At 43.4% G+C, this 13,088-nt stretch overlaps 1 protein-coding gene across 1 annotated transcript in view; it reads left to right on the forward strand.

Annotated features, from left to right (window-relative positions):
• The first annotated feature begins 241 nt into the window (after positions 1–241).
• The window catches only part of METTL24 (methyltransferase like 24), a 28,319-nt gene continuing 15,472 nt past the window's right edge, over positions 242–13,088 (forward strand). Inside the window, exons 1-5 of the mRNA XM_014964433.1 lie at positions 242–422; positions 1,903–2,117; positions 5,252–5,353; positions 6,568–6,666; positions 10,348–10,487. Coding sequence (XP_014819919.1) covers positions 242–422; positions 1,903–2,117; positions 5,252–5,353; positions 6,568–6,666; positions 10,348–10,487 — 737 coding nt within the window. The remainder of the gene's footprint in view (positions 423–1,902; positions 2,118–5,251; positions 5,354–6,567; positions 6,667–10,347; positions 10,488–13,088) is intronic.

A 13,088-nucleotide genomic window follows, 5' to 3' on the forward strand; every position in this document is an offset into this window, starting at 1 on the left:
ACGTATTAAAATTCTTCACACGCAACTTGTGTTGAAAACCCACTTGAATGGAAGACGCTCACTCCTTAATGCAGAAAACGCTCTTATCATAGGACTGGTTTCCACAGGCAGGGCTTACCCTGGTGAGGAGCTCCGCTGCGCAGGAGCGCCTGACTCTGTGTGTTACGGTTGCTTCCTCATCTTGGCACAAAGCTTTTGTTCCTCAGCCTGATGTTGCACCATCAAATCTTTGGATAAGATCATGGAGCGGATCATCCTGAAAGATATGTCAAAACATACTGAAGACGGGGAGGTGGTTGGGGACAGCCAACGTGCCTTCACCAGGGGCAAGTTGTGCCTGACCAGTCTAATGGCCTTGTACGATGGAGTGACTGCATCAATGGACAAGGGAGGTGCTACGGATGTCATCTGCATTGACTTCTGTAGGTCCCTTGACATGGTTCCCCACAGCATTCTTACATGTAGGTTGGAGAGATATAGGTTTGGATGGGTGGACCGTTAGATGGATAAGGAGTTGGCTGGATGGCTGCATTCAAAGAGTTATAGGCAATGGCTCAATGTCCAAGTGGAAACCAATAATGAGTGGTGTCCTGCAAGGGTCTGTACTGGGAAAAATAGTATTAACTCGGAGCAGCCTGATCCAGTGGAGGGTGTACCTTGGCAGGGGAGTTGGATGAGGTGGTCTTTAAAGGCCCCTTCCAACCCAAACCATTCTATAACAAACGCACTATGGTTTTACAGCACTGGAGTTCATCTGGGGGGGGGGACTCCCTGTGTGGTGTGCTTGTCCCACTGCACCAACCCAGAGCGTACAGAGGATGGAGCAATCCGGTGGTGGCTGGGTATGAAGAAGACTGTGTGCTTACATGTAGTGTTAGAGATGCCTCTGCTTTAGATAAATCCTGAAAAGTAAAAAATGGGGAAATAGAAAGATTTCCTGTATTAATTATTTTTTTTTCCCAGTTCATTAGGGACTTTGTGCAGCACGTGAAAGTTTCACTGTTGGAGTGGAAACTCTCAGTGTAGGTGGCTGCAGGACCAGATGTCAGCTGTGTTTCCCCATGATGGTCCCGAGGCTGCTGCCTCAGAGAGAACCCACTGCTTGTCTCTCATTTTGTGCACATATACAGAGCAGGAGCGTATGTAAGAATTTCTGCAAGATGCTTTCTTGGGCAAAAAAAAATCATATGTTTAAGAAAGCCAAGCTGTAAAGAAAAATAGAAAATAATAGTAATAATAAAAAAAAAAAAAAAAAAAAAAAAAGAAAGAAGCAGTTCAGACATGTAGAGATGGAATACCTATAAAGTCAGCCACCGTGGAAATTAATTCACTCAGAGCTTTAAATATGAGTCATAGTCACTTTGTAAGCCTGTATTTTAAATTACAGCTTACCGAGCCTGTGCCTGGCCCCGCTACTTCTAAATTAACGATGTAATGTAGCATGTTTTTATGGGCATACCTCTTGTGAGCCCTCTGCATGATGCTGATTGCGTTTAGCTAAAGGGGAGCTTATGAACTGACCTTTCTGAAGGAGGTCTTTGCTGAGGCGTACTCGTTCTTTCCTGTTGAGGTGGAGTTTGTTTTACTTGTGCCACGTATTGCTGCTCCAAACATAAAACCTTTGGAGTTACTTAACCCTGCTGAAGAATAAAGTGCAATTAAGTGTTGCTTGAGGCTCACAACTAAAGAGTAGGCTCAGTTCTCTAAAATACAAGTTTTTCTGCAGCATGGCATGTATGATATTCTGGTCTGATGTTGCATGTCTACAGTTTAGGTGTTTCTGAGCCTGTTCTTCAGTCTTCCTTTGCAGATCATGGAGAGACATGGACGTCTCCAGTGTGTGACTCATCTTACTTATTTTAGTCGTCTACTCCATAGCGAGATGAATCATACTCTTACAAGACTCTGTCTCTTCTGTACTGTCAATATCTCAGCTCCCCAGCCCACCTGCAGGAGTTTGGTCCCTGGCTGTCCGCACGGCAGGAGTGTTTCTTCACTCCCAGCTCTCCCTTGGAGTCGACCAGCTAATTGCCTCTGAAGCTAAATGTGGGCGTTCAGGAGGGATCGTTCACTGCCGGAGCCGCTCCGTGTCGTCAGCCGGAGAAGCAGTGTGCCAGGTTTGGCCGCCTCCACCCTCAGCAGCCCTCCCACTCATCTCAGCAGGCTTTGCACTGCTTGCGTGTCCCTCGTGAGGCACGTCCCATAAAGCCTCGGGTGGGCTGCAACACGCTGCTTTCACTGTTTAAGGTACTTTTGAATTGGAGGAAAAAAACCAAAACAACAAGACCACAACAAAGTAATTTGCTTAAGGCCACAGGTGCTCCAGAGGGAGCCCAATTAAATTATTTCCAGGCCCTGTAAATCGTATCTAGGGACAATCTACTCTTGAGCCTTCAATAATGCAATCCAGTAAATACACGTTTGCCTTGTAGATGTCTGAAATTTTGCAATTTGAATCCCAACCGTTGCATTTTAAAATGATAACACCCCTACAAAATTTCATCCACGAGCAAGCTCTCTTCTGCTCTACTCTTCCAAAAGGGGTGAGCGTGGCGATACATGGAGTACAGCCAGAATGGTTGGAGGTGAAGATGTCTATGTCATTTGTTTCTATGGCTAGAAAATATTTATGGTTGTTGATGGAGTTTATTGCCACAAGTGCTTTCCACTCACATTTGGTCCTGCCTCAAATGTAAAAAATGGTTGTTGCACAGTTTAATCAGAGGATTTTATATTTTTCCCTTGATTAAGACATCTATATATATATTGACAAGTCTTTTGTTTCTTCGTTGGAAGCAACGGACTACTTGGCAGAGCAGTCAGATTCCCAAATTTTTATTTATAAATACGGCTAATATGCTTCTGTATTTTAATAGGCTGCTAAAAGGAGGGGAAAAAACAGTTACTGAGTTAAAAAAGATAGAAAACTTAGTAATTCCTTTTCAAATACAAGCAAGAAGGAGAGGGAGGGGTCAGGCTGTTTGAATTACTGCAGTAAAACTAGGATCGATCTGGAAAGAATGTAATGATTTATGTGTTCCAGTTTATGCTAGGAAAACCAGAATGCTTGCAAACCTACAATTTTACACCTGCTGGTTTGTGAGCCCCTTGCACATGTTGATTTAAACTTTATATTATTATTTCAGATTTTTAGGACAAATGATACCATACATATACTGCACATTATTACAGGATTATCAGAAGCCTATCGTAGATGGCTGATGAGGGAGAAAAATCTAGAAAGAAGTGATCTCCAGAGAGAAGTCACTGCAGATTAGTGTCAGATTAGTCTAAAGGAAACATCAGTCCTTATCCTTAAGTATGGAATACCTGGAAAAACAATCAGACCTTCAAATACATCCTAGTTTTTCTAACAAAGCAATGGCATTGCCTTAACATTTGCTTTGCTCTGTGGTTATCTCATGTGGTGAAAATTTGACATCCATCACACTCCTGGGGTAGCTGAAGTCAGTGTTTGACCAGTGCCCGTGATAAAGTCGTGCTGAAGCCTGGTTTTTCTTATAACGCTCTTTTCATTAATGTGTCTGTAAGTGAAACAGCGTAAGGGATACTTCAAGATATTCAGTGTGATTTTTTTTTATTTTAAGTGGCATTGTAACTTTCCAGGTACCTCTTTTTATTGTGAACTCGGGATATATTGGTGTTTGGGAAGCATAGCCATGGTGTCTCATTGGATGAGTCCTTACTACAGGGAGGTGGCACGGTGCTGGTGATAGCCAGAGATGCAGGATGCTTGAACTGGTTTTCTGGCTTCTCATGGGCCACCTTGGGGAGGTCTGTCAGAATGGAAACACCATGAAACAGACTGAAAGTTACCTGAAGAACTGAAAAAAGGCTACTGATGTAATAGGGAATGGCTCCTTCCAGAGGATGTTTTGAGTCCTAAACATACCCATACTGTATCACCAGCATCAGTGAGTTACCCGCTGGGAGGAGGTACCTGATCCAAGAGATGTACTGGATTTTCACCCCCACATTGATCGTGAATCTCATTGTAGTGGAGCTATTGAAGTGCCCCGTAGGGGTGTTTAGTTAGTTAGCAACAGGCCTCTCTAATGTATTCGTTAGTGAATGGAAATGGGCTGCTGCTTAGGAAGGAGCCTGTGTGGAGTTCGAGAAGCTATGAAAGCATTGCTGTCCCACAGGAGCTCAGGGCTGATCTCTGTCACAAAAGTAGCATTTACGTAGTGCTCCTAAATTGAAAAAAAATGTATAAAAGATTGATCTCTTTCTGGTCGTGTTGGTTTGGGTTTTGGATTTGGTTTGTGGTTTGTTCTTTTCTTTAGTGAAACTGCATTATTAAGTCACTGGGGTTTTTATCTTCATTTTCGGGTGTTTATTGGTGCATTTTTGGAGTCAGTGGGAAGGCAGTTTGTCATCCTTAAGATTTTAAGGACCTGAGAGTAAGCCACAGCGGCTCTCGGATTTTGCACTCTGCTGAAAAAGAACCTCATTCACGTGGTTAATTATAGGGATTTTTTTTTTTCTTTCTCTTCCCTGTCAACTCTGTGCAGGGGGAATTCTTGCTGAATAGTGCCACAATGGCCACCCTGCCATTCCCCTACTTAATGAGCTACTTCTCACACAAATAGATTTCAGAATAACTGGGCACAGATGTTTAGGTGTCTGGTGGTGGTTTTTTGATTTTTTTTTTTTTGCCTGAAAATGATTGTCAGTCTTCATTTTCATTTCAGCTTTCAAGCCTGTTGAAACGGCAGCATTCCTGTCATTGCAAACGTTACTCAGCCATGTGAACTGTGACTCATTCTGAAAGATTACAGGCATTTCCCTCCCCGGCGTGCACCTATCCTCCTGCTGGGAGAAGTTTGCAGGCTGCCTCCTGCCATCAGAGGGCCAGGGGTAGGTGCTCGCCCGCTTCCAGCCCTTTGCTGGACAGGGGACAGGAGCCCACATCTGCTGCGGGCAGCACGTCTCAGGGTGGGAAATGTCACTTTTCTCAGCTTCTGGGGAAACAAACAAAAAAATCTCAGATGTCATTTTCATCATCCCTTTACAGTAAAAAAAAAAAAAAAACACCCAATGAGCAAACCTTAAAGGAACAATAAACCTCGTACAGACCTCCTGGCTCATGTTCACTCCAGACTTATGTTTACTTAAGCTGCAAAAAATATCGGTTCATGATACCAGCTCAAGGCAAACTCCATCTAGTCTGGAGATCCCCTTTAATGATCTTTCTCTTTTTCTTTCCTGCATTCCTCTCTGGCGTCAGAGGATCCCCGCTGTCACCGTTCTGCTCTTCTCCTGGCGCCGCAGACCAGTGCTGTCGGGGGGCTCAGCACCTCCCCTCTCTCATCTGCCTCCATCCTCTCCGGTTAATTGCTATTTTCTATATGTTTTCCGTGGCTTCATTTGAAGTAAGGTCCTGTGGGAATCCCAAATGGGGTTTCTGTTTAGTATTTTATTGAATATCAACATGAACCTATCGGGGGGGAAAAAAAAACCCCATCCTGTTCATTATGGAAGCTCAGTTAATTGAGGATGATTAAAGGGAAGCTTGATACTACCTGCCCAGCCATAGACATGAGTTATGGCGCCTGAAGATGAAAAGCCACGAGGAATCAATCTTAATTTAGTACAACTTAACACCATGCATGTATTTTTGTCTACTTGAGGGCAAGAGATAACACGTCTAAACTTCCCAGCGTGACAAAAACAGGCAGAATTTGGAGAAGGTGGCGCAGATGGGAGCACAGAGCCCCATTGCTCTGCAAGCACATGTCTGAAAGACTTCTTCTGTCCCACTCTGTCTATGTGGGAAGTGTTGTTGGAAAAGCTGACAGGATCCCCGAGGTTCAGAGCTGAGGGGCCTCGCGGGGAGTGCAGAAAGCATCCACCAAAGCTGCTTCCCTGGGGCTATGAAAAAGAGGGGTTGTAGGGCTACCAGCAGCTACCCGGGGCTACCACACGGGTGTTTTTTCAGGAAAACAAAGAATTGTGGTGTATCTCATCAAGCAAGCGTGGGAAAGGAAGAGGGCTTTTCTCAAAGACTGCAAAATGGTTGCCTTTCTATCAAATCTAGATGTAAAAAAAAAAGAAAGAGGTTGTTTGCAAAGATTTCCTTTGGTGATTAGTGTTTGCAATCCAAGTTCTTGTTTCAGTGGACATTCAAGCTGAGATACATGATAGATATAAAATTAAAGTTATTTCACTGTTTTCAGATGTTTTGATGGAGGATTTAGTTATTCAGATGTTGGTTTTCTTTATGCGCTTCTACAAGCCAGGGCTTACTTGGGTGTCCTAGAATAACTATGTTGACACATGTATCTTGGATGAAGATCCTTTTCTTTCTGAGTTACCTACATCTGCTTTCAAAGCTGATCATGATAAATCATAGTTAGATGATCTTTCACTGTAGTTAAAATCCTACTTAATTCTGAAATGACTTTCATGTGTAGACAAGCCCTTAGGAAACACTCTTTGTTTGAAACTAAATCTCCTTAAATTTTTAGCCTGTGCATTTTATGCTTATACCAAGAAATAAATCCATTTCCTTTAAGGTGTTCTTTATTTTGCTTTACTTTGCAGACTGTAAGATGGCACATTGAACTACAGCCATGGGCGAGTCCAACTCCTTCCCTCAACTACGAGGCCTTGAGGTTCCTGAAGTACATTAGCACTTCTCAGGTAGGTTTTTCATTTCAGTCTCCATTTAGAAAACAGTTTGCCTGGCACAGGCTGTTCCCTCGCAGTTCAGGAATTAACCTCACACCAAACTGTTTTCGAAACTGCTTTATTTCTGAAGTTGCTTAACCTGGCAGTGATGGTCAACAACATGAATGTAGGGGTAAAAACACAGGGTAGAAAGAACGCATTATTTCTTTGCTTTTTATTTCCAGATGGCTTTGTATCCTGACAGGGGTACAAATATGACTGAAATTCAGGACGTGGTTCCTCTCTTGCTCTCTCTTTCTCACTCTGCCTCAGACACATAAAAATATAGAGCACTCTGTAGCGAGAGAACTGTGTATTCAACCACTTCAATAATAATGCGATAACCAGGCTCATTTTAGCCAAAAAAGGGTGCATTTGAGGTTCTGAGTAAAATGACAACAAGGCATCAGTCCCAAACCTGGACAAGTTGTCCCAGTGGTACCAGTAGAATCCTGATAGTTTAAGGACAGAATGATGACCTGGAAAATTAATGTTTTTATGTGCTTTTTCAAAGGTGACATTTCCAAATCCAGTTTGTGTTGACGGATGCTTCCAGGGTTCAGCATATATGGAAATTGGGCCATCGTGTCTTAATGGAGGCATCACTTCTGCACAACAGCATCTACACACGTGTTTCCTCTAATAAAAAAATGGAAAAGGTGCTGGATGCCCACAGTTCTGACAGGGCAGCTGCGTTCAGTACCCGGGTCTATCAGCAGTTGACCCTTGGGTACATATTTCACTGCGCCATCGCTTACACTGGAGAACAGCAAAAAGCCCCAGGTGCTAATGTCACTGAAATGTCACTCACATACAAAATTCTATGTTAATGCAATGCTTTCAAGGCGGAGATGAGATTCATTTGAAACACGTCTAAAAATACATCGCTGTGCTGGTGGGGTGGTAACTGGGAGGGTAGCAGAGTGTTAACTTATCCTCCAGTTTGTGGGTACCCCCGGCTAAGAGCTCAAGCAAATGATACCTCTGCCTCCACTCATGCCAGCACCGAGAGGGCAGGAGGCAAGATGATGCATGTGGAGACAGCAAGAGATGTCTCTCTCATGTTGTACAGAAGTTTAAGCTGCGGCAGGCATGTTAAGCTGAAAACATCCTTCATCTCCGTGACTTAATAAACAGTGGCAGATGCTGCTAAACTCCACTAGTTGGGTCAAAGCCTACAAGGACATCAATTAGCAGAGAGTTTATTGCTTCTGACACACTAATCGAGAAGTTTCGTTCCCAGAGTAACTGACCCTGGTGGGGGGAACAAGCATAAGTGAAAACAAAAAAAAGAGAGAAATCCTTGCTCCTGACCTGGCAGGTGTTATAGGATTAATAACTGACAGAATAACACCATGACTGGTATGAGCACTTCTGGAAATGGGATCTTGCTTACGTAAATGAGCATGGGATCTCATTTTTTTTTTGTTTACTCAGTAAGTGTCTACTAATTACTATGCCTGAGTTCAGCTCCTTACCATTACTGAAGAGTGGCTTGAACTGCTGGAGGGCGAAGATGCCACGTTAGCAGGGTCGAGTTATGGCCAGAAAGTGCTTTTTCAATGCTGGTGTCTAATGATCAGAAGAAGCATCTTACATGTGCTCTCATTTGTGTGACAGTAGTGAGCAGAAGCTCAGAACAGGATGTGAACCCAGTGCTTCAGGGTCTGTAAATCACACAACAGACTGGTGATGGTGCTAAAGGCAGAATTCAGTTGGGTTCCTTTTATTTTTGATAGCAAGAGCTATTAAGTAGCGAGAGCTATTAAAATTGCTCCAAATTCTAAGTGTTGTAATTGCTCATAATGCCATGAGTCGATTAAGTGGCAGCATTTCAGAATCTTAGTTTTCTGTAGAGAGCACATTATTCTTCTGTGTCTTAAAATTAGTACTTGTTATTACAATGCCATTTATTCCTTGATTGTTATGTGACTGAAGGGAAATGGGGTAGTGGGGTGCAGTGCAAATAATTGCTTAAAACTTAGTGAATCCTGAGAGCAGCATGAAGAGATGCTGTATTAGCTTTTATGAATTTTCCATGGAAATTATGAGTGGAGCAGGAGCAGGGAGGTGGTGATGCAGCAGGCAGCTCTTTGGATGTAATGCTCCAGGTAATGATCTTTCAGAGCTTCAGGTTCTTAAAGAATGGTAATTTTATTTACTTATTATAAGGCTCATGATGGAGAGTGCCTGCCACAGCAAAGGCCAGGTTCCTGTTTTTACTCTCACCCCTGTCTAAAATTGTTCAATTTCTGTGGTTCTAGGTGGGGCCAGATCTGTGCTTTCTAGTTTGGCTAAAACTGAGAGCTGAGCCTGGGCTGTAGGGAAAGGAAGAGGCAAGATGAGAGCAGTCAGTTGAGGACTGATGCTTAAACTGATTTTGTCTCTACTACTCTTCTCTCCACCTTTTTTATTGTTGGCTTTGTGGCAGTGCCAGCCCCCATCCCTGCAGCCAGGGTTGGTGCTGGGCCCAAAGGACAACTTTTTGTTGTGACAGCTCAGCTGGGTTCCTGCAGCTCTTCTCAGTCTTTGCTTTCCTCGCTGCTTGTAGCAGCCTGTGCCCTGCAACCCCTGAATTTCATGGCTGGGCTACACGTGGATGGAAAAGCCCTTCAACAACCAACCGTGAGCTGATGCTGGTGCTCCCAGATGCTGGAAAGGCAGCAGCAGCACCTCTCAGCTCCATGCCTGCCTTTCCCAGAGTGGGTCTGGAGGAAGAGGATGGTGCTGAACGGTGTGGCAGAGCCTGGGGATGAAGCGCTAGCCCGAGCTGCTGGGCAGACAGGCAGAGCTGGTGCTGCAGGCAGGGGCTCCTCCGAAGGGTGACAACTCACAGGGCCACCCTACTCATGGCCATGGTGGCTCCGTCACCGCTGTGTTGTGGCTGTTGCAAGCTGCTGGCAAAGTTGACTTCACCTCTCAAGTGATTTTTGACACTTCCAGGTTTCTGATGCATCCAGCACGTTTTAGTCCTTGCTTTCTTGGTCTTTACAAGGACTTTGACTTAGAGGGTTCGTCCCTGCAGGGTCTCCGTCTCTTCTCCTTTTGCAGTGGTTTTATCCTGGCTTTAGACTCCAGCTGTCTAAGCCAGCACAGCATAGGCACATGTGCTACGATTCCTCTGTTTAGTTAAGCACTTGCTTAAATCCCTTTGTTGTTGGAGAGGGGATGTGTTGGGATAATGACTAAATCCCTTCTGGAACAGAGATCCAGGACACTCTCGGTAAGGTACACAGGGTACACTGCGGTGACACTGCAACTTGTGATTTCAGGCTTGAATCATGACATGATTTTAACATTATTCAGGATGCAGATTCCACTCCAAGGTTTGAAAAAGGAAAAAAGGTAAACATTTTAATGCCAAAAGAACTTGTTCTCAGGAAAATTGATTTTGGGGTATAGTACTAATGCTTAATTATTTGCTTTTCAAACTGCATTGTTCTCTGGGGGCTTATGTAAGACTTAAATTTCACCAAGTAGAACACATGAACAAGGAAAAATATCATCAAATCTCCATAGCTGTGTATCAGATTGACATTCAGATTTAAATGAAACCAATTAACATTTTTCTTCTTTCCACTCTTTCCCCAGAAGGCAAATTAAAAACGGATTAAAAGTTATGTCTTAAAATGAAGCATCCTTTGATTTCAACAGATTTCATGTGAACACATGAACCTGAACAGCCTGAGAGGGCACCCTGAAACTGCAAAGAAGCCCTGGTCGATCTGTCTTGATGAGAGGTTTAGCCTTATTCATCGCATCAGGAGCAAGCAGTGCCGCCTCTATTCCCTTGGGTAAGCTCTTTAAAGACAGCAAATTGTTTCATGACACCTCGCTTCAAAAAGCCCTATAAACGCAGCACAGGCTGCAACAACGTTGGATTTTAAAATACAGACTTTGTTGGGGTGTGTTTGTTAGGTGTTGATGTGCTTCTCTAAACTCTGTTTTTAGGGAAAAACCTTTCACAATAAGGGTCATTGTTTTCCTTCGCTTTTCTACTGTCGGTATGAAAACAAATTGCTTAGTGGCGAGTAGTGAGTGGTAGTTCACATAGAGGAAATTAATGAGATAGACTGAGAAGCCAACAGCATCTTCCCTGAGCAGAAATGAATGCATAATTGCCAGATACTACAGCAGCATCGCTTACAAAATTTCATTAACTACCCCTGGGACAAAATAGAACATTTCCATATGAGAGTGTGTTTGCTACGCACTTCGGGGATAACATGTGGCAAAGTGATAATAATAATAAAAGCCAGTTTTGGCTTTATTTTAAAATGTTTGTAGTGTTTATGATGTTTACAGCACTTGAGATTGAAGTTTTCGCTCTTCACAGAACAAGTGCTTTCACAAGTAGTAAACCCACAAATGCAGCCCGTTTCCCTGCTAGTAAAACACTCTGCTTCCCAGGAGGAGGAGGAGGAGGGAGGTCAGCCCTCAGAGTTGGCGGGCCCCTGGCCTTTTGCATTACCCATCAGGTGCATGAGGAGAATGATTGCTGGGATCTGGAGCCCGTTTGACACAGATCTCCACAGGCTGCAGCCTCATAAAACTCCCTTTGCTGTCCTGGGAGCCAGCTCTAGGTTAGAGGTGTATTGAAAGGCTTCATCTCTTGTGAAGCCGTGCAGTTGGTTTCTGTGATTTTGCTGCTGTGGGTTTACAAATGGGGGACAGCAAGGAGCTGTGTCTGTGGAGTGGGACATTTCTCAGTGATTAGCATATGGCAGTCAACACCAGCAATTAACATCAAGTGGATGCTGCAGTCAAAGGGACTGTTTCCTGTTAATTTGGGTGGGCTTATATTTGGATTGAGTTTATATTGAGCTGTAAAGACCAAACTCCTCAGAGGGTGAGGGGTTCTCAGGGTTTGTTCAGTTGTGTTGCTTTGTGGCAGAAGAACAATAACACACTCCTTAGAGAAAAATCACATTAATGGAGGGCAAACTCCTCTCAACTACTGTTGCTTCTTATTTTTTTAATGTTCTTTACAATCTATTTCAAATTATACTTACCTGGTTTTAATGCAAAATACATGATATTTTTTTTTCCTCAGTTTTTCACATTCCTGTGCAAGTTAGGAGAGAGAGTGTGTTATGCCGTGTTCAGCTCCAGACTTCACCTGCTTGACTGCAGTAGTGCTGGCTCATTGCTCCTTCCAGCAGTCAGTAAGGAGAGGCAGGCACATTTGGGTGGAAAATCAGCTAAGCTAAATAACGTTCTGGAGGTTGGTTTTGCTTTCCTTTGATTACAGAGGAAGTCTGGGATATCGTGGCTTCTGACTTTAGATGTCTTGACAAAGTACTCAAAGTCCAGTGGAATTGATCTACACCTTGCAGTTCAAGTTACATGAATGTTAATATTAGACCTGAACCCCTACATTAATGTCCCTCTTCCCTTTTGCTGTGGACCAAGCGTGGGTTTAGAACAGTAATTTTGTTTAATTGGCCAGTAGACACAATGCAGAGTTGATTTCATCTGTGCTAGGAAATGCAGATTTGGCAGAAAGCTGACCAGCACAGAGATAACTTGGTAATGGTTTTGAACAAATCCGAGCAAGTGCATGTGTACTAGTGCTTTATGTGTGGTGCCATTCTGGGTATGGTACAGGGAGCCTGAATGCCAGATGTGCTGTACTCATGGAACAGTAGGGCTTAGCAGAGATAGAAATTGACGTTGGCTCACCCATCAGTGGTCAGATACACGTGCAGTAAATACCCAACCATCACATGAAACAGCTAAAAAATAAAAGGGAAATACTTTAGGTTAAGGAGCAGCAGTCTTCAGTCCTCCAGTTTACTTCTGCAGCCTTTGGAGCTCATTACTACATAACCCTTCTCTCAGACTCACTTCCTTTAGCTTATGACAGGCAGAAAAGTAATTTTGTTCTGAGTAAGACAAAAATCCTCTTTAAACATTTCTGTTATCTCATGCAGTTCGTAAAGAGCAAAGGGGGAGCAGCTGCTTCCAATGAAGAACATTCTCTGTGGAGACGATGGATGGAGGACAAATGTGAAAGTTCAGTGCGAGCGTTACTGGGAATCCTGAATTAAATCCATGTATCATTAAAAATGGAACAGAACATGCTGCTTAGGCATTGCCTTCCTGAATGCTGTAGAAGAGGTTACTTGAGAATGGGAGCGAGCAGTGTCTGAAATGTCTGGAGATCTTTTTAGATTAGTATTAGTTGCTTCTCCTACTGGGAGGCAGCAGTGTTTTTGCTTGGGGGACAGGATTTCCCCATATGATACATAATTGCAATATGCATTAGTGAGCTTCAGTTATTAGTGCTAAATCTGCTTAGATTAAGCTAAGTCTGTTACAAACACCACAGGCGGGCACTCGGGCTGGGATAATATAAATGAATAGGATTTCAGAAATTTACCAGTTGAGGTTTA

This window comes from Calidris pugnax, unplaced genomic scaffold, assembly GCF_001431845.1.
Source record: "Calidris pugnax isolate Ruff unplaced genomic scaffold, ASM143184v1 scaffold219, whole genome shotgun sequence".
Classification (NCBI taxonomy): Eukaryota; Metazoa; Chordata; class Aves; order Charadriiformes; family Scolopacidae; genus Calidris; species Calidris pugnax.